Source organism: Mustela lutreola, chromosome 3 (assembly GCF_030435805.1).
Source record: "Mustela lutreola isolate mMusLut2 chromosome 3, mMusLut2.pri, whole genome shotgun sequence".
Lineage (NCBI taxonomy): Eukaryota > Metazoa > Chordata > Mammalia > Carnivora > Mustelidae > Mustela > Mustela lutreola.
In genome coordinates this window covers 115,464,323-115,486,997 of record NC_081292.1, presented here as the reverse complement: position 1 = coordinate 115,486,997, position 22,675 = coordinate 115,464,323, and the positions used below count along the sequence as shown (strand labels likewise).

Sequence of the window (22,675 nt, the reverse complement as noted above, 5' to 3'; positions counted from 1 at the left end):
GGATATGGACTTGGATGACTGTTGCCCTATTTTCAAGCTCTCAGGGAATCCTAAGCTCTTGTGACATCTCAGGTTCTGAAATAACATACCTGATTCTGGTTTTCCAAAAGCTAGAACTTTCTCCTTCTTGTCGTCTTCTTGCCTGCGATCTAGGATTCTATTCCCATGGGATCCACCATAATCATGATTTTTTAAGAATATATGTGCTAAGGATTTTAAGGATATATGTGCTAATATAACATTTGACAACAGCCACATTTTAGTAGGACTTTTCTAAAGACTCCAAACCCAAAGGAATAATTATAATGGTGGGCTTTTTAGTTACCATGGCTGCTTCTTCTGGGATTCTGGAATTATACTGTCTACCAAGACAGTGACTTTCTTTATGAGACAGTAGATAATCCTGATTGATTTCTCAGCCCCAGCACTCTGCCCTGACATACGTTTTCCTCCCCAGTGCTGGCAACACACATTCCCTATGAGGTCAAAGACTTACTGAGATGATAATAATAGTGATTAATATTCCTGCCAGGGAAAATAAATAAACTGCTCACCTGCTGTATGTATTAACTTTTTCACATTTTCAGGAAATGCTGTGAATACTGAAAGATGTGGCTTACTATTAAATTCAAATAATAGAAGAGAATTCATTTGTCTTCTAGAAAAGGAACATTTAGCTATCTTCTCATTAGCCTATTTCATCAGCAGCATATGCAGTAAATACAACATAACTCTATTATAATGTAGCTTCCTATAAAAATTCTAACTTAGCAAAGATTCAGTTTGTTCTCTGAGACATAATTTCCTGGAGAAGGAGCCTGTCTTCATTCAACCAATGCACAGTAAGATTAGCTTTATATCCATGAAACCATTATACAAACTCAATTAAACAAATATTAACTCAATACCTACTATTTGTAAAGCACTAGAATAGGTGATATAAATTGCTGACATTTGTATAGTCCTTTGGCATAGTATTATACCAACTCCTCATATCAATTCTGCATGGTGTCATTTCCATTTATAGTTATGGAACCTGAGGATGAGAGGGATAAGTGACTTAATATTAAAAGTCACCTGAGCAGGAGAGGAGAAGATGGTGGTGGAGTAGGAGGAGCCTAGTTTTGCTTTATCCCATGAACACAACTAGATAACTATCACATAATTCTAAATACCCCAGAAATGGATCTAAAGGCTGACAGAAAAACTCCACAATTAAAGGGAGAGAAGAGACCACATCAAAGAAGGTGGGAAGTGCAGAGATGTGATTTAGGGGTGAAATGGTTCATGGCTCTGTGGAAGGGAGGGAGCCATGGCCATGGGGAAGGGTGAGAGAAAGAAGCACACAGGGGAATGCACTAGTAGAAGAATGTTTCCCTGAAGCCATTACCTTGGAAAATGAAAGGGACTGAATTTTGTGAGTTCTAGCAACCAGTGTGGCTTTAAGCCTGTAGTTTTAAAGGTCAGCGGACTCAGCTGGGATGGAACCTGTGGAGTACTGTGGAGGACTGTGGAGGACTGTGGAATACTGTGCTCCAGGAAACCAGGGGAAGACATCATGGAAATAGTGATCTGAAGAGTTCTGGGGGCACACAGTGGGGGAGGTTATTTGGTCTTCTTAGAGTGTATCCCTGAAAGGCAGTGTTCATGGGATACCTCTCTGGGAATAAAGGACCTGGCCTATGCCATTTTCCTTCCCTACCCCTGAGGATAAACACAGAGCCACCTGTGAGAAGTAGCACAGCACAGACACTGGATGCCTAACTTGCTTATACCAAACCCCTGCCCCACACACTCTGGAAGAACTTCCCTCCTCATTTATGCTTGCCTTAGTACCAGCATCAAGGCCCCTCCTCCAGAAGGGAGCACAAACCCCAGTTTATACCACATCTTATGGCCAGAGAGTTTTGCAGGGCCTCCTTCCTTCCTTTCTTTCTTTCTTTCTTTCTTTCTTTCTTTCTTTCTTTCTTTCTTTCTTTCTTTCTTTCTTTCTTTCTTTCTTTCTTTAGATTTATTTTAGAGAGAATGAGAGTATAAGCAGGGGGAGGGCCAAAGGGAGAGGGAAAAGGAGAGAAGCAGACTCCCCACTGATGGGGAGACTGACATGGGGCTTGATCCCAAGACCTGAGCCAAAATCAAGAGTTGGATGCTCAGTGAACTGAGCCACCCAGGCACCCCTGCAGGGCCTCAGTTCTAGTGGAGGTACTGACAAGTTTCTTTTCATAGGCAGACCAGAGAACACCTAGCTAAAACTTGCCACATTCAGATCAGGGACCAAACATTGCTCACACCTGGCAAGGAGAACCTTTGTAGAAGACTGGCCTGAAGGATAGAGCAGTCAGGACACAACAGTACAGTATACACAGCACACACCAGAGACACTCCCTGAAGTGCCAGGCCCTGGGCACTGCATGGCCTCTTTTTCATAAAGCCATTACTTTCAGGAGCAGGAGATATAACTGGGTTTTCTAATACAGGGAAGAAGGTAGAGACTTAGACAAAATGCAAAGGCAGAGAAATTTATCCCAAATGAAAGAACAAGATAAGGCCACAGCCAGAGATCTATATATCTATATAAAATCACTTAGATATATAGATATCTATATATCTATATACATATAGATATTCTAAATGTATTCTAAATCAGGTTTATATATATATATATATATATATATATACATATATATCTAGATATATGTATATACATATATATGCATATATATATTAACAATCCTGATTTAGAATTTAAAGCAACAATCTTAAGGATACTCATTAGGCTTGAGAAAAGAATAGAAGACATTAGTGAGACCCTTGCCACAGAGATAAGAGAGTTAAAAAAGAATTAGAGATCAAGAGTGCAATAAATGAGATTAGAAACATGCTGGATGCAATGAACAGCCAGCTGAAAGAAGCAGCGCAACAAATTAATGACCTAGAAGACAAAGTAATGGAAAGCAATGAAGCTGAACAAAAGAGAGAAAGAAGAACTATGCAAAATGAGAATAGATTTAGGAAACTTAGTGACTTATTCAAATGTAGTAACATTTATTTTATAGGAGTCCCAGAAGAAGAGAAAATGGTACAGAAAAATTATTTGAAGAAATAGTAGCTGAAAAGTTCCCTATCCTGGGAAAGGAAAGAGACATCCAGATCCAGGAAGCTCAGAAAACTCTCATCAAAATCAACAAAAGGAGGCCAATACCAAGACATATTGTAATTAAATTTGCAAAATATAATGATAAAGACAAAACTCTTAAAAGCAGCAAGACAAAAGGAGTCATTAACTTACATGGAAACACCCTTAAGGCTAGTTGAAGATTTCTCAAGAGAAAGTTTGTAAGACAGAAGGGAATGGCATGATATGTTCAAGGTACTGAATGGGAAAAATTCACAGCCAAGGATACTCTATCCAGCAAGCCTATCATTCAGAATAGGAGAGATAAAATAGTTTCCCATATCATTTGACAAAGTACAACATCCCTTCCTGATCAAAACTCTTCAAAGTGTAGGGATAGAGGGCACATACCTCAATATCATCAAAGCCATCTATGAAAAACCCACCGCAAATATCATTCTCAATGGAGAAAAACTGAAAGCTTTTCTGCTAAGGTCAGGAACACGGCAGGGATGTCCATTATCACCACTGCTATTCAACATCGTACTAGAGGTCCTAGCCTCAGCAATCAGACAACAAAAGGAAATTAAAGGCATCCAAATCGGCAAAGAAGAAGTCAAATTATCACTCTTCGCAGATGATATGATACTATATGTGGAAAACCCAAAAGACTCCACTCCAAAACTGCTAGAACTTATACAGGAATTCAGTAAAGTGTCAGGATATAAAATCAATGCACAGAAATCAGTTGCATTTCTCTACACCAACAGCAAGACAGAAGAAAGAGATATTAAGGAGTCAATCCCATTTACAATTGCATCCAAAACCATAAGATACCTAGGAATAAACCTAACCAAAGAGACACAGAATCTATACTCAGAAAACTATAAAGTACTCATGAAAGAAATTGAGGAAGACACAAAGAAATGGAAAAATGTTCCATGCTCCTGGATTGGAAGAATAAATATTGTGAAAATGTCTATGCTACCTAAAGCAATCTACACATTTAATGCAATTCCTATCAAAGTACCATCCATCTTTTTCAAAGAAATGGAACAAATAATGCTAAAATTTATATGGAACCAGAAAAGACCTCGAATAGCCAAAGGGATATTGAAAAAGAAAGCCAACGTTGGTGGCATCAGAATTCCGGACTTCAGGCTCTATTACAAAGCTGTCATCATCAAGACAGCATGGTACTGGCACAAAAACAGACACATAGATCAATGGAACAGAATAGAGAGCCCAGAAATAGACCCTCAAATCTATGGTCAACTAATCTTCGACAAAGCAGGAAAGAATGTCCAATGGAAAAAAGACAGCCTTTTCAATAAATGGTGCTGGGAAAATTGGACAGCCACATGCAGAAAAATGAAATTGGACCATTTCCTTACACCACACACAAAAATAGACTCGAAATGGATGAAGGACCTCAATGTACGAAAGGAATCCATCAAAATCCTTGAGGAGAACACGGGCAGCAACCTCTTCGACCTCTGCCGCAGCAACATCTTCCTAGGAACAACGCCAAAGGCAAGGGAAGCAAGGGAAAAAATGAACTACTGGGATTTCATCAAGATCAAAAGCTTTTGCACAGCAAAGGAAACAGTTAACAAAATCAAAAGACAACTGACAGAATGGGAGAAGATATTTGCAAACGACATATCAGATAAAGGACTAGTGTCCAGAATCTATAAAGAACTTAGCAAACTCAACACCCAAAGAACAAATAATCCAATCAAGAAATGGGCAGAGGACATGAACAGACATTTCTGCAAAGAAGACATCCAGATGGCCAACAGACACATGAAAAAGTGCTCCATATCACTCGGCATCAGGGAAATACAAATCAAAACCACAATGCGATATCACCTCACACCAGTCAGAATGGCTAAAATCAACAAGTCAGGAAATGACAGATGCTGGCGAGGATGCGGAGAAAGGGGAACCCTCCTACACTGTTGGTGGGAATGCAAGCTGGTACAGCCACTCTGGAAAACAGCATGGAGGTTCCTCAAAATGTTGAAAATAGAACTGCCCTATGACCCAGCAATTGCACTATTGGGTATTTACCCTAAAGATACAAACGTAGTGATCCAAAGGGGCACATGCACCCGAATGTTTATAGCAGCAATGTCCACAATAGCCAAACTATGGAAAGAACCTAGATGTCCATCAACAGATGAATGGATAAAGAAGATGTGGTATATATACACAATGGAATACTATGCAGCCATCAAAAGAAATGAAATCTTGCCATTTGCAACAACATGGATGGAACTAGAGCGTATCATGCTTAGCGAAATAAGTCAAGCAGAGAAAGACAACTATCATATGATCTCCCTGATATGAGGAAGTGGTGATACAACATGGAGGCTTAAGTGGGTAGAAGAAGAATAAATGAAACAAGATGGGATTGGGAGGGAGACAAACCATAAGTGACTCTTAATCTCACAAAACAAACTGAGGGTTGCCAGGGGGAGGGGGTTTGGGAGAAGGGGGTGGGATTATGGACATTGGGGAGGGTATGTGATTTGGTGAGTGCTGTGAAGTGTGTAAACCTGGTGATTCACAGACCTGTACCCCTGGGGATAAAAATATATGTTTAAAAAAATAAATAATTAAAGTCTAAAAAAAAAATAGTTTCCCATAGAAACAAAAATCAAAAGATTTCTTTTTTTTTTTAAAGATTTTATTTATTTACTTGAGAGAGAGCAAGAGAGAGTGAGAGAGAGCATGAGAGGGGAGAAGTTCAGAGGGAGAAGCAGACACCCCACAGAGCTGGAAGCCCAATGTGGGACTCAATCCTGGGACTGCAGGATCATGACCTGAGCCAAAGGCAGTTGCTTAACCAACTGAGCCACCCAGGTGCCCACAGAAACCAAAAGATTTCTTGACCAAAAACCAACCCTTCAAGAAATATTAAAGGGGACATTTTGAGTAGAAAGGAGATACCAACAGTAACATATAAAGGTAGGAAACATGAAAGCAGTAAAAATGAATATTTATGTAAAAATCAAAGAACTCACACACATGAAAAGTATATAAAATATAATAACATATACCTAAAATCAGGTGTAGAGAGGAGAAGAGAATGGGTTCAAATTTAAGCAACCATTAACTTAATGTTGACTCCTATTGGCTGAAGAGGTAATATACACACTAATGGTAACCATATATGGAAACCACTAATAAGTAAGGAAAGAAAAAACAGAAATCCAAATACATCCCTGAAGAAAATCAGCAAGCCATGGAAGAAAGACAAAAAAGGATCAGAGAAAATATTTAACAACCACCACAAAACACATAATAAAATGGCAATAAATACGTATCTATCAAAATTACTCTGAATGTAAATGGACTAAATGCTCCAATCAAAACACATACGGTGTCAGAATGAATAAAGAAACCAGACCCATCTATAAGCTGACTAAGACTCATTTTGGTCCTTAAGCATCTGCAGATCTAAAGTGAGGGGATGGAGAAACATTTATCATGCAAATGGATGTCAAAAGAAAGCCAAAATAGTAATACTATGTCAGAGAAACTGGACTTCAAAATAAAGACTGTAACAGGAGACAAGGATGCTATAAGATAATATAGGGGACAATCCACAAAGAAATCTAAGTTGTACATATTTATGCACCTAACATGGGACCACCCAAGTAATAAAAACTATTAATAACAAACATAAAGGAACTAACTGATAATAACGATGACAATAGGGGATTTTAACATTCCGTTCATATCATTGGACAGATCATTTAAACAGAAAATCACCAAGTAAACAATGGCTTTGAATGACACACTAGATCAGATGAAGTTATATGTTTAGAGCATTCCATCCTGAAATAGTGGAACACACATTCTTTTCAAGTGCACATGGAACATTCTCCGGAGTAGATCACATACTAGGTCACAAATTAGACCTCAACAAATACAAAAAGACTGAAGTCATACTGTGCACCTTTTCTGACTTTAATGCCATGAAGCAAGAGGTCAGCCATGAGAAGAAATCTGGAAAGATCATCAATACATGGAGGTTAAATAACATGCTACTAAGAATGAATGGGCCAAAGAGGGGAAAAAAAAAAAAAGGTAAAAAAAAAAAATACAGGGTCGCCTGGGTGGCTCAGTTGTTGGGTGTCTGCCTTTGGCTTGGGTTGTGAGCCCAGGGTCCTGGGACCGAGCCCTGTGTGTTGGGCTCCCTGCTCAGTGGGGAGCCTGCTTCTCCCTCGCCTACTCCCCTTATTTGTGTTCCCTCTCTTGCTATGTCTCTCTCTGTCAAATAAGTAAATAAAATCTTTAAAAAATATATCATTAAAAAATACACAGAAACACATGAAAATGAAAACACAACAGTCCAAAACCTTTAGGATGCAACAAAAACTGTCCTAAGAGGGCAGTATATAGCAATAACAGCTCTAACTCAAGAAGCAAGAAAAATCTCAAATAAACTACTTGACCTTACACCTAGAAGGGCTAGAAAAGGAAAAATAAATGTAGCATAAAGCCAGTAGAGGGAAGGAAATAATAAAGATTAGAGCAGAAATAAATGAAATAGAAACCTAAAAAACAGATCAGTGAAACCAGGAGCTGGTTCTTTGAAAAAAATAAATAAAATTGATAAACCCTAACCAGACTTATTAAAAAGAACAGAGAAAGGACTGAAATAAATTAAATCACGAATGAGAGGAGAAATAACAATCAATACCACAGAAATACAAATAATTATAAGAATTTTATGAAAAACTATTTGCCAACAAATTGGGCAACCTAGAAGATAGGGATAAATTCCTAAAAACATAAAACCCACCAAAACTGAAACAGAAAAGAATAGAAAACTTGAACAGACTGATAACCAGCAAAAGTATTGAATCAATAATCAAACAATTCCTCCAAAAATGAAAGTCCAGAGCCAGATGGCTTCACAGGTAAATTCTACCAAAATCTAAAGAAGAGCTAATACCTATTCTTCTCAAACTATTCCAAAAAATAGAAAAGTAAGGAAAACTTCCAAATTCATTTTATGAAGCCAACAGTATCCTGATACCAAAACCAGAAAAGGACACCACTGAAAAAGAGAACTACAAGCGAATATCCCTGATGAACATAGATGCACAAATTCTCAATAAAATACTAGCAAACTAAATCCAACAGCACATTAAAAAAATATCATTCACCATGATCAAATCGGATTTATTCCTGGCATGCAAATGTGGTTCAATATTCACAAATCAGTCAGTGTGATACAGCACATCAATAAGAGGAAGGATAAGAACTGTATGATCTATTTCAATAGCTGTAGAAAAAGCATTTGATGAAGTACAACATCCATTCATGATAAAAACCCTCAACAAAGTAGATTTAGAGGAAACATACTTCAGCATAATAAAGGCTATATATGAAAAACCCACAGCTAACATCATCCTCATTGCGGAAAAACTGAGAGCTTTTTCTTTATTATTAGAAACAAGACAGGGATGTCTACTTTCACCACAGTTATTTAACATAGTACTAGAAGTCCTAGTCACAGCAATTGGACAACTCAAAGAAATAAAAGGCATCCAAATCAGCAAGGGAGAAGTAAAACTTTCAATTTTTGCAGATGACACGATACTGTATATAGAAAACCTGAGAGACTCCACCAAAAAATTTCTAGAACTGATACACAAATTCAGTAAAGTCACAGGTTACAAAATCAGTGTATAGAAATCTTTTGGGTTTCTATGCAATAATAATGAAGCAGCGGAAAGAGAAATTAAGGAATCAATTTCCTTTATAATTGTACCCCAAACAATAAGATACCTAAAAATAGACCTAACCAAAAAGGTAAAAGATGGGTACTCTGAAAACTATAGAACAATAATGAAAGAAACTGAAGATGACACAACAATGTCTTTCCACTTTCGTGGATTGGAAGAACAAGTATTATTAAAATGTCTACACTTCCCAAAGCAATCTACACATTTAATGCAACCCCTATCAAATTACCAATAGAATTTGCCACAGAACCAGAATGAATAATCCTAAGATTTGTATGGAACCACAAAAGATCCTGAATCGCCAAAGCCACCTTGAAAAAGAGAAGCAAAGCTAGAGGCATCACAATTTCTGATCAGAACAATATGGTATTGGCATAAAAGTAGACACATAGATCGACGGAACAGAATAGAAAAACCCAGAAATGAACTTACAACTATATGGCTGATTAAAAAGTAAGAAAGAGGGCTCCTGGGTGGCTCAGTGGGTTGGGCCGCTGCCTTCGGCTCGGGTCATGATCTCAGGTCCTGGGATCGAGTCCCGCATCGGGCTCTCTGCTCAGCAGGGAGCCTGCTTCCTCCTATCTCTCTCTGCCTGCCTCTCTGCCTGTTTGTGATCTTTCTCTGTCGAATGAATGAATGAAATCGTAAAAAAAAAAAAAAAGTAAGAAAGAATATCCAGTGTGAAAAAGACAGTCCTCAACAAACGGTGTCGGAAAAACTGGACAGCAAGATGCAAAAGAATGAAACTGGACCACTTTCTTACACTATACACAAAAATAAACTCAAAATAGATTAAAGACCTAAATGTGAGACCTGAAACCACATAAATCCTAGAGAACACAGGTAGTAACTTCTTTGATACTGGCTATAGCAACTTTTAAATTAAATTAAATTAAGTTAACTTCTTAAAGTTGGTTCCATGCCCAATGTGGGGCTTGGACTTATGACCCCAAGATCAAGAGTCACATGCTTTATCAACTGAGCCAGGCAGGTGCCCTCACCCTCCATAGCAACTTCTTTCTAGATATGTCTCCTGAGGCAAGGGAAAGGAAATAAAAATAAACTGCTGGGACTATATCAAAATATAAGCTTCTAAAAAAAATAAAAGCTTCTTCTGCATAGCGAAGGAAACAGTCAACAAAACTAAAAGGTAACCTATGGAATGGGAGAAGGTATTTGCAAATGACATATCCAATAACGGCTATTATCCAAAACATACAAAGAACTTATAAAACTCAACACCCCCAAAATGAACAATCCAATTAAAAAATGGGCGAAGGACATGATTAGACATTTTTCCAAAGAAGACATCCAGATGACCAACAGACACATGAAAAAATGCTTAATATCACTGACCATCAGGGAAATTCAAATCAAAACTACAATGATATATCAACTCATACCTGTCAGAGACTTGGTAATTTAAGTCCTCCATTTAACTCAGTGTTTTAGAAATAGTAGGGGCTCAATAAATAGTTTTGGTATAAATATATATTTTCTTCTCTAAATGTTTATTATTCTATTTATTTTTCTCTGTATATTCTTTGAATTTATTTACTCCTAAGGTATTATATAAATTTTTATTTATCAAAGTAATGCCTATACATAGTTAAATAATCAAATATCACTAAAATGTCTTTCTTTTTTTTTTTTTTTTTTTTTTTTTAAAGATTTTATTTATTAATTTAACAGAGAGAAATCACAAGTAGATGGAGAGGCAGCCAGAGAGAGAGAGAGAGGGAAGCAGGCTCTCTGCTGAGCAGAGAGCCCGATGCGGGACTCGATCCCAGAACTCTGAGATCATGACCTGAGCCGAAGGCAGCAGCTTAACCCACTGAGCCACCCAGGCGCCCCTAAAATGTCTTTCTCATTAAAAAACAATCTTGTGGGGCGCTTGGGTGGCTCAGTGGGTTAAGCCTCTGCCTTCGGCTCAGGTCATGATCTCAGGGTCCTGGAATCGAGTCGCTTACTTGTGATCTCTCTCTGTCAAGTAAATACATAAAATCTTAAAAAACAAACAAACAAACAAAAACCCAAAAAAACCAATCCTGTGCCTATGTTCCTAACTTTTATCTTCAACTCAGTCACTTTCACGATTTTAACTTGCATCTTCTGATAATTACCTTTATTGTTCTATATAATTACCTTATTCCTATTCTTGATTTATTAGCTTTAGAGAGCATTTACTGACTTCTCATTATGGTCTTTGAGAATTTCTTTGGTACCCCAAATTCTCTCCTCCAGTTTCCCAATTGAATTAGAATTTTCATTTAAACTAGTACTTAGTATTTACCCTATTATGACTATAAATATTGTTCACTGCTGAGTCAAGTAATGTACAATGATTATCTGCCCTCGTATGGGTGTTTTTTTTCTTGGAGTTAATTATTTCCTTTTCTTTCATTTGCTTAATTTTCTATGTATATACTGCTGATTTGTTCCTAATAGCATCAATGCATCTGTTGAATTTGAATGCCTGGTAGTCATCCTTTCGAACTCACAAACCCATGAAATAAGACATCAGTTCCCTTTTTTCCCTCCAGGAGACCTTCCTTTTATACCTCTAATGATTCTCTCTTGTCTGAGTGTCATGCTGGGACTTTCCTCAGCCATTTTAGCTTGGGGGTTGTTTTTGAGAGAATTTGTTAATGTGGCTATAACAAGAACGAAGAAGCATTAATATTTTAGAGAGAATCCAAACTATTAATATATGTATTACTTCTGTGTCCTGGATTCACCAGACAGTGAGGTCACATAAAATGAGGTTGCATTTGCTTTTGATGCCCAAATTATAATAGCTCAAGCCTTCATAGTTTGAATGCAAATTCTGAGCACCACTAACTTTGCAAAGTGCCCTCTCAGTGTTTCTGAGGGTTTCTAAAAGGGGTGTGCTCACTAGTTAGTGAGCACTAACTAGTCCATCTGCTAGTTACCACAAAGCATTTGCCATGTTCTTCCTCTTTTGCTCTGAATCCCTGGCAATATGTATTTCCCTGAATTCTGTTTGATGTTTGTAGTATCCCTCACTGCTAATGGTATGTATCCCTCATAAGATGGATGTTATATTTGCCAGGGGTATTATCTCCAGATTTTATCATTTCTAAGAATACCAGGGGTACTAGGTTTGATGGAAGGTCATCAGAATGACTCTTACCCCAATTCCACACCACTTCCCCACACCCCCTTCTCCATTGCTCAAAGTCCAGAACTCACAGTCTCTTCTAGTTTTTTTAATTTCCTCCCCATCACCCCAGTGTCCAAACCAATAATCATCAACATTCATAACCCACTGCTAAGCACCCATTTTTGCAGTAACAACATAAAAGCTAGAAGACCCAGAAGAACAGCTCAACTATATAATTTATTACCAAACCAGAATGTTTAACATCTATATTCTAGTGAGTTTCTTAAGTCAGAAAAACAGTCAGCTTTAAAATAAGATGAAGTCTCCATTTTGGAGATGGAGAAATTCTTGCAGCTTTGCAATGATGGACTTCTTTTTCTTTCTTTCTTTCTTTCTTTCTTTCTTTTTTTTTTTTTTAAGATTTTATTTATCAGAGAGAGAGGGAGAGAGAGATAGCACAGACAGAATAGCAGGCACAGGCAGAGGGAGAAGCAGGCTCCCTGCTGAGCAAGGAGCCCGATGTGGGACTCGATACCAGGGCGCTGGGATCATGACCTGAGCCGAAAGCAGCTGCTGAGCCACCCAGGAGTCCCTGGACTTCTTTTTCTGCTAGACAAATTTTAAATGCCTTAGAGTCTACTCTCAATCTAAGCACCACATTGCAAATTTTTAAATATGTTCACATTTTTAAAGAAATTCTTATGGTTTTTTTTCCTTAGAAAATTTGGAAACCTTCTATAGATATTTGTAAATAATATGAGGGCATTGAAATAGTATATATTTCAGATTTTTTAATGATTCAAACTGGACTTTGCCCTAAAAATTGTGTAACTTATAGAGTCTGCACTTTCAAAAAATACTTAAAAGTAGAAATGCCACCAACAAGGAGATCTATGAGCAGATGACAACAAAGGAAAGACTCGTGAAGTTTAAAGTAATACCATGTTGGTCTTTTTGGACTACATGAGGGAATTGTTTTCAAAATGAAGGCTGTACCGTATTATTCCAGAAAAAACTTTCAGGTGGTTATACAGACCCTTCATCATCTTCCCCTGCCTCCCTGTCAAGTGTCATTTCCTCCTTCTTTAATGTTCCAATTTTCATTTAGTGGATGAAGACAGTTGGGTTCATAATTTACCCAATTAGTAAGAGGTAAAGCCAAGATTTTAACACAGGTCAGTTTGATTTCAAAATTGGTATCTCCTTTCCTGCTTACCGTATTGCAACTTGTCATTTTGGGTGACTACAAAGATGACCTTAAGGAAAAGAGCTGACATAAGGGAATTACCAAGGCATGTGGATTATCTGGGATCTCCCTGGGTATATATAATGGTTCTCTGGTAATACACACTGTGTTGAAGAAGGCTGTGGAGAGGGATCTCTTGTACAAGCAAATCTAATCCTAAATCTCACTGTCTCTCTTCTTTCTTCTAATGCCTTTTCATACATCCCCTTTTTGGAGAGAGGCCATGTACCTGGTTGCTGATCCTTCACTTTGCTCCCCATATGCCATGCACATGGTAGACTCAACTTACCTTTCCTATGACATCTGTTAACAGCTTGAGTGCCAGAGGATCATGAACCAAGGAGTCTGTGTAAAAGGAACCAAGGTATTTCTTTGGGTTGGTTGGATTGTCCTGGGCACACAGATCTGGGCGCATGTTGAATCCATGGGAAATTCTTCCGACTGTGAAAGGGAAGGCACCTCCTGCAAGTAAAACCCATTAGTGAGGGGCAAGTGTCAGTTGAAAAGTTTATTTTTCAATCCTCATGGTATATACAAAGAGGAGTTACTGTAGTCCAGTATTTACCAAGGATTTATTTTGTCCCAAATGCTGGGAGATGACAGAACTAATGATATGAACTCATCTATAAATTCATGTTTGAGGAATTTATCCTAAAGAAAGAATACATGTGTGAAAGATATGTGGTCAAAGTTTTCAAATGTAGTGTGCTGATAATAGCAAAATACAGAGACAGCCTATGAGCTGGGAAATATCTACATAATGATGGCATATCCATAAAATGTATTGCCATGCGTGCAACCATCAAAAGTAGTGGTCGTTGTGGTATGTGTGTGTGCCCAAGAGTCAGAAACTCAATTACCCGCAGGGACCAAGCAGGAAATATAAATGAATAAAATTAGCCTATTTGTAAATAATAGAGAATGGTAGGGACTATTGCAAACTGGAGAGCTTGTAGTCTGATTAGAGGGATTTAAACAAAAACAAAACAAAGCAAAATTAAACAAAAACTATGCCAACCAAACTAACCTTGTCCACAAAAATGGAATTTAGTTCCCAACCATCATATACTTTATGACTAGAATGATGGCTGCAGGCACGTTATGGACTGAATTATGGGGTCTCTCTAAAGTTTTTAATGTTGAAGCTCTAACCCCCAATCTAACTGTATTTGGAGACAAGGGTAATTAAGGAGGTAATTTAAGGTTAAATGAAATTATAAGGTGGAACTTTAACCTGATAGGAGAAAGGAGAGGGACAGTGAGATTTGGGATTAGATTTGCTTGTACAGGAGATCCTCCCCAGCCTTCAACACAGAGTGTGTATCGCCAGAGAGCCATTATATACACCAGGGAAATCCCAGATACTCCACATGGCTGGCTGATTCCCTTAGATCAGCTCCTGTTCCTTAGGATTATCTCTCTACCCATCCAAAATGACATGTCATGTGCATAGTAAGAAAGTAAACCTCTACAATCCAGGAAGATAGGAATCACCAGAAACTAATCCTGCAGGCACTTTGTTCTTGCACTTCTAGCATCCAGAACTGTGTGAAAATGAAGTTCTATTGTTTAAGTCACCGAATCTATGGTATTTTGTTATGGTAGATTGAGCTGAGTAACACAGACAGTGCCTTACCTCCATGTGCAAAACACACTTTCAGTTTAGGAAATTTCTCAAACATTCCTCCCATGATCATGGAGCAAATGGCAGTGGTGGTCTCTGCTGGCATTCCTAAAAGAGGAAATAGCCACAGGGTGTAAGGCTTGTCATCTCAAGCAAGAAGAAGCTCTCTTGGTTGGGGGAATGGCAGCTTGCTGTGATTGTCAATGCCGAGAAATGTGAGGTCCCTCTGTCCCAGCTTGGGTTGGTTGTCTAGAAGCCATTACTTTGGCAAACAGACCATTAGAAGCTTCCTATTTGCCACTTAGACTCCTGTGGAGTCATCTAATGGACAAGAGAGTCAAGGAGCCAAAGGACCTAGCTTTTGTCCTGATTCTTCCACTTCAGTGTGGATATGATGGAGCAAGAAGAGTACAGTGTCTGGTTGAAGCCTAACTCTTCTAATTTCTTGTTTCCTGTCCTTTGACAAATTATTTAATGTTCCTGAGCCTGTGCTTCTTCACCTTAAAATGGGGATCCTGCTGCCCATCTTGCAAGACTATTGTGGAGCCTTGAAAATGATGATGTTGGGAAAGGTTCTAGCCAGAACTTCACATTGGAGGTGCTCAACTCAAGTATTAGTTGCTTCCCTGTGCTTCAGCTGTAGAATGTGTTTGTTCTTGCCACTTAGTTCTCAATAAATATTAACTAAAATTATAATTTCTGCCAAATCTTTGCTGCTTCTTAGAGATGAGGTCGAAAATAACTGAATTAGAATGAGTTATTTTGGGAGGACTGGGTGGCTCAGTCAATTAAGCATCTGCCTTTGGCTCAGGTCATGATCCCAGGGTCCTGGGATTGAGTCCTGTATCAGGCTCCTTGCTCATTGAGGAACCTGCTTCTCTCTCTGCTTGCCACTCCCCCCTGCTTGTGCTCTCTTTCTCTCTGACAAATAAATAAATAAAATCTTAAAAAAAAATAGATGAGTTGTTTCAAGTGCTTTGTGCCCCTCGAAGAAGCATCTGTTCCATGCCTGGTGCCTTCACCTCCACAAAGTTAGTCTGGGTTACATTTCCAGGCAACTGCGTTTCAGACTGTGATCAACAAATCTCTGGGGGCTCCACAGGTAAGCCTGTACCTTCAGGGGAAGACTTACTCTCTGACTACCAAATGGGATTTACGAGATGCTCATCCTTCCCCAAGCCTGTCATCGCTCTATGGAGAGAGATGGTCTGACTCCCTGGCCTTGTAGGAATTCTGGAAGAATGACAGATTCATATCTGTCTGGGAGTGGTTTGTGGGCAGAGCTTCCTGAAGGCAGGAGGATGGACAGCATCACTTCCTTTTGGTCCTGTGATTCTGCTCTCCATTAATTATTTGGACCACAGTTACATAATCCATTCTCTATACAGGAACCAAAGTGGAATATTTACAGTGTCAGTTGCATCATGTTCCTCCTTTACTGGGAGTCCTCCAATCGGCTGATGACTACTTTTGTATCCAGAATAGAATTCTGAAATTAGCCTTTGTTTGTTTGTTTATAAACTGTGTCTCTGTTTGTCATCTCTTTCTTCTAACCAGAGCATTGGCTTCAGGAAGGCAGAGGTTTTGTCCATGTCAATGTCCTCATTGCCTGGTACAGGGCCTGGCATGCTGGAAAGGATCAATATATACGTGTTGCATAAATGAATGATGAAATGTCTCTTTATGCAAATGTTCTTCTGTTTTTCATGTGGGAAGTTGTAATACAAATAAGTTTGTGGGACTAGTCAAAGTGTTGTCTGAATTAGGATGGATTTTCTTTGGAACTAGACAGCATTGGTGCCTTTTAGGTTGTCTCTTCCTGCTAATTCTTGCTGAAAAATTTGGTGGAGGATGGGTAGGAAGCTGCCTTACTAAATACATTGGTCTCTAAAAACAATCAGAGAGACATAAAATGCCAGAGCAGAAAGATAGTGAAGACCAGCTCTCCCACTTTACACATGAGAAATGGGCCTGAAAATGTGAAGTGATTTGCCACAGGTTATACAGAGAACTAGAGCCTAGCTGGAACTAAAATTCAGTTTTCTTACTTCCAATATACTGCTCCATTAGTTCTTCATGTTGGTTACTTTATCATTACTTGTACTAACTGGGCTGAAGAGAGAATGGAATAATGGCCTCCCTAAAGAAAATCCACTCCTTTTTCAACTGGGAAACCCACTACTGGATTTGTAGATGAGCCGCACTTTTTACCTGTGACCACAGAATTGCCACCTGTCTCCATTTCCTGTTATCAGGGGGGTAATAAGGAGATTGGATAGGCCAAGCAGAGGTCTCTCCTCTTATCCTCTCCTTTACCTTCATGTGGAATCATGAATGGATAGAGCAGGAACAAAGAGCAGCAGAAAGAAACAGATAACAGAAAAATTGAAAGCCTGGGTCATCTACAATCTAGGGTGGTGGGAGTTGACCTTCTACTTGTTAACTCCAGTGTTCTCATTGTAAGAGCGGATACTCTTTTTCTCTTCTTTTTTTTTTTTTTTAAGATTTTATTTTTTATTTGACACAGAGAGAGAGAGAGAGAGAGAGAACACGCAACAGGGGGGGTGGCAGCAGGAGGAGAGGAGAAGCAGTCTCCTCTTCGCTGAGCAAAGAGCCCAGTGTGGGGCACAGTGCCAGGACCCTGGGATCATGAACTGGACTGAAGGCAGACACTTAGCTGACTGAGCCAACCAGGTGCCCAAGAGCTTGTTGGCTCTTTAAAAAATTCTATTACGCAGGCATGGTTACTTATTTTTGGAGCTTTTTTGGGAGTCTGTGTAGTGAGGTAGCTTTGGAGTCAGACAGATTTGTGTAAATTCCATTTTCACTTATTAACTGTGTTACTTGGACAACTTATTTAACCACTCAGAGACTCGGTTTCTTCCCTATAAAACTGTTATTATAATGTCATCCTCATAGAGTTTTATGTGGATATGTATATATTGAAGTAATATATATAGCATTTATCCAAGAGCTCAGTAACTCGCAATCCTGTTAATTATTCATACTTTCTCTTTTTGACATAGGAGGGTTCCAGAAATAATTGGAAAAAACCAAAAACTTGATCCTCTTTTTTTAGAACCAAGCTGATACAAACCTACAAGCCAAGGGAGCCAGTATTTGGCCATCCGTCCATCCATCTGCATGTCCCAGGGGTGCACAAATAGGGAGCAGTTCAGCTTTTCAGCCACCTTTAAAGAAGCAATGAGAGAGAGAGGGAGAGAGAAGGACTGTTATTTGGGTGAACCAGCAAATATAAGGTACTATTTTAGGGAGACTTTTTCTCTGGGTCTATATTGATTTGAATAAATAAGCTAAAACATTTTTGAAATTGTTTCTTAATCTCTATACAAGAAGCATTGAGAAATTCTCCTCCTGCTTAGAAAATAAGAAGGCCTCTTAGAATTAACAAGGGGGTTGGTGGACTTACCATGGAGGTCAATGAATTTAATATATTTTTGGCAAAACAAGTCACAGGAAACATCCAGTATTCAAGTGTTGTAGTTGAGAGCAAAATGCTCAAGGACTGATCCCATGCCTTAAATGCAGGGGAAGCTTCCTCTGCTGGTTCCTACTTGATCCATTCTTTTAGGAGGACTGTTCAGATTGTACACTGAGTCAGGGCTAGAGTGTTCCCTTGTTTCTCCCACTTGGAAACCTGAGGATGTGAAAGTGAAGAAGCGATAGGTGGGGGCCAGAGGCCGTGACTGAACTGGAGCAGGCTGGCCTGACCCAAGCCATTGGTCACACAGAGCCCAACACTGGCTGGGAGTTTCTGGGGGTCTACAGGTACTCACAAAGCCTCAGGAGCCCAGCTGAGTCCCTGAACAGTCTGTTGCGAATGAGATGATTTTAGAAAGTCAAGAGCTCTCAGTTCCAGCCCCACAGGTACTGCAATGAATGTCATGGGCAACCCCATTCCAGGTCCTTCTGGGAACTGGAAATCCTACCTGGATGGAATGACTTTTATTCAACAAAATATTTAATTTGAAAAAGTTCCCTCAATGAGCATTGAGTTTGAGTGCTTAACAAGATTCAAAACCAATTTTCCTTAACTCATTTCTTACCTAAATATATTGAGGTGCTGGAGGGATTCATTCTACCTTTACATATAAATATGTGGGCTAAATAGGGTGATGTAATATGAGTTCTGGACATAAGCATTTTTATTTATTTTTAGTTTTAAATTTCATTTATTTTTTTAAAGAAGAGAGAAAGGTGCGCTAGTTGGCTGAGTGGGGGAACAGTGGAGAGGGTGGAGGAAGGCAGAAGGAGAGAGACAATTGAGCCCAATGCAGGACTTGATCTCACAACCCTAAGATCATGACCTGAGCCAAAATCAAGACCCTGGTGCTTAACTGACTGAGGCATCCAGCTGTCCCTGGACATATGCATTTTAAAAATGGAGATGCAATTATTGGAGAACAAGAGATTCTGGAAGTGGCAGACAAGGGGTAGATTGGAGAATGGACTTCTAATTTCATCAGGTTCTGGGGAAGAAGGGAGAGGAGGTAATTAGTTTCTGATAATGGATATAGGCAGAGTTAACTTCTTGGGATGGGTTGAGGTTGACAAAGGCACAAAATCATGGTATCTCAGTGGGATTTGACTCCTTATTAGGATAAAATGTTATTTATGCACCTGTGATGGTGCTTTTCTCCAATTCAAATTAGTGATTACTCTTGATCCCTTCTGTATGTAGACAATCCAAAAAGAAGTCACCTAAACTCTCAAAATTGTGATAACTCATATTAAGAACTTACTGTATGCCAAAGCTGTTATAAGAATTTTATAATTGTTGACTAGTTTAATCCTTTATAAGATAAGCACTTTTAAAAATTGAAATATAGTTGACACACAATGTTCCATTACTTTCAGGTGTACAGCATGGTGATTTGACAACTCTGCCTTATGCTGTGCTTACACAAGGGAAGCTGCCCTCTGTCACCGTACAGCACCATTACAGTATTGATTTTATTCCCTATGCTGGACTGTTCATCTTTGTGACTTACATATTTCATACCTGGAATCCAAGTATCCCCCCTGCTCCGTTTTACCCATTTTGCCCATCCTCTTGGCAGTCACTGGTTTGCTCTCTGTGTCCATTGGGTATATCACTGTCTTTGTTTATTTTTCTTTTAGATCATATGGTATTTATTTGTCTCTGACTTGTTTCACTTAGCGTAATATTTTCTGAGATGAGCATTTTTATTACTCTTATTTTACAGAGAAAGACACTAAGGCAGTTAGAGGCTAGGTAAATTACTCAGGTCTTGTGTCTGATACATGGGAGAGGCAGGCAGTCTGCCACTGCCAGTCTGTCTGCCTCATATTTGTACTAAGGACATTTTTGTGCTTGAAAACTGACCTGAGCATGTATGGTTGGGTTCACTTACTAACGAGGGAGGTCTAGGAAATAAAGGAGATGGCTAGACACGTTGGAGGTCCAGGCTCCCTTGAAATGACAAAGCCAACTTGGTTCATGGTAACTCCTATCATTTGTTTTAGCCATGTTATTGATGCAAGCTAGAGACTAGTGAGGCTGTCAAGTCTTGCTAGTCGAATGAATGTGCTGCCAGCCCCAGGATATCACAGATCTGCTGGGGTCAGGATACTCTCCTGAATTCCCTGAGAGACCAGCAGCCCCCAAAACAGCCTATTTAGAATGAGTGATTTGTTGAGTGAGTCATACAAATGAAAATATCCATTTGGACCACAACTGACCGCTCTTGCTTTTTGAGCTCTTTAGTAATTCATAAACCCAATCCCAGTGAATAATAAAATGACTTGCAGCTGAAGGCTTGCTCACATTGTGCTGAAACAACTTGGATGCACAAGTAAATAAATCCTCTTTCAAAGCCCATTAAAGTTTCTAGAAAACATTCACTGCCTCAGCTCAGTCCCTGCAGCCAATAAGCTTCAGGGAGTTCAATATTTAGAGGAACATTAAATCTTTCAGGTTATTGGGAGGCAATTTAACAGGTAACACCCTAACTGGTGGGCAGTGTCCATAGATATGAACATGGAAACATTGTTTTTAAAAGATTCTATTTATTTATTTGAGAGAGAGTAAGAGAGAGCATGAAAGGGGAGAGGAAGAAGTAGACTCCCTGCTGAGCTGGGAGCCCGATGTGGGACTCAGTCCTGGGATGCCAGGATCTTGACCTGAGCCGAAGGCAGTTGCTTAACCAACTGGGCCACCCAGATGCTCAACATGGAAACATTTTTGCATGTAGGCAGGGCTCAATAAACACAAATAAATGATCTGTGGTTATAGTGCTGGGCAGTACACCGACATCTATTTATTTATTATTTTTTAAAATTGTTATTTTTTTCTTTTAAGATTTTATTTATTTATTTGACAGAGAGAGATCACAAGTAGGCAAAGAGGCAGGCAGAGAGAAAAGGGGAAGCAGGCTCCCCGCCAAGCCAAGAGCCCAATACGGGGCTCGAGCCCAGGACCCTGAGATCATGACCTGAGCCGAAGGCAGAGGCTTAACCCACTGAGCCACCCAGGTGCCCCTAAAATTATTTTTAAAGATTTTGTTTAATTATTTGTCAGTGAGAGAGAGAGAGAGAGCACAAGCAGCCAGAAAGGCAGGCCAAGAGAGACTGCATCTCCCCCTAAGCAGAGAGCCCGATGTGGGACTTGATCCCAAGATCTCAGGATCATGATCTGAAGGCAGACGCGTAACTGACTGAGCCACCCAGGCATCCCCACCAACATCTATTTAATTCACTATTGAAGATTTTGCATTTACAATGAAAATAATAGAAAGCAATACTATTATCATTCTAGAAATAAAGAAATAAAAATGCAATTGAATGTAGAATTATGCATCTTGATTCCTGATATGAAGAAAAGCATGCTTAGTTACAGAAAGAACAGAAGGGCAGAGGAGGACTGGAGAGGACCATGGGACTATGGACACTTAATTTGTATACTTGGAAGATGAAAATGGCACTGAATTCCTGAAAATATACTTTATAACACAAAATTTCAAATGTAGAAAGTTGTAAACAATGGTACCATGAACTTCCATATACTCACCAGCTAGTTTCATCAAATATTTTGATGGCATTGTTTTTGTTACATGTATTAATTATACATTTTCAAAATATATGGCATAAAGAGTATATTAATTGAGGACTGGTTAAATAAATTAAAACATATCCATATATTGAAACATTAGGCAGTTATTTAAAATTCATGCATTAAGAGAATTTTCATTTAGATTAGAAATTCTTCATTAGGATATGAAATCACATGTATAATAGAATTCAGATTTCATTAAAATATAGATATATGCAGAAACATGCAAACAAAATGAATATATAATAACAGTGATTATCTTTGGGTAGTGGGATTATGAGTTATTTTTGTTTTCCTTTTTATGCTTTTCTGTATTTTCCAGAATTTATTCAAAATCCCTTCATAATTTTTTAAAAAAGATTATATTTATGCATTTGAGAGAGAGAACAAGAGAGAGGATGAGCTGGGGGAGAAGCAGATGGAGAGAGAGAGGGAAAGGCAGACTCCCCGCTTAAGCCTGTTGGGGAATGGATTCCAGGACTCTGGGATCATGCCCTGAGCAGGCAGGTGTTTAACTGACTGAGCCACTCAGGCACCTGGAAAACAACTTCATGATTTTGAAAGATAAGTATTTTTTTTTCGAAAGCAAAATAAATTCTTTTTTTTTTTTTTTTTTTTTTTTTGCATGTCACTAATATGGCCTTTTGTACTATGGCTGTGATGAGGGTAATATTTCAGCATCCAAATGAAAGGGTAGAAAGAGAGCAT

The 22,675-nt window shown here is 38.8% G+C and overlaps 1 protein-coding gene across 2 annotated transcripts in view; it reads right to left on the bottom strand.

Moving 5' to 3' along the window:
• The window catches only part of ACMSD (aminocarboxymuconate semialdehyde decarboxylase), a 109,060-nt gene that overhangs the window by 27,076 nt on the left and 59,309 nt on the right, over positions 1-22,675 (bottom strand). The window contains exons 6-9 of one of the 2 annotated variants that reach the window (XM_059166713.1): positions 17,972-18,065; positions 14,887-14,982; positions 13,540-13,712; positions 12,211-12,610 (exon numbers count right to left, since the gene is read on the bottom strand). In XM_059166713.1, coding sequence (XP_059022696.1) covers positions 12,428-12,610; positions 13,540-13,712; positions 14,887-14,982; positions 17,972-18,065 — 546 coding nt within the window. In that variant the 3' untranslated portion in view covers positions 12,211-12,427. Of the gene's footprint in view, positions 1-12,210; positions 12,611-13,539; positions 13,713-14,886; positions 14,983-17,971; positions 18,066-22,675 lie in introns of those variants that run through there. The other variant, XM_059166714.1, reaches the window with a different exon arrangement.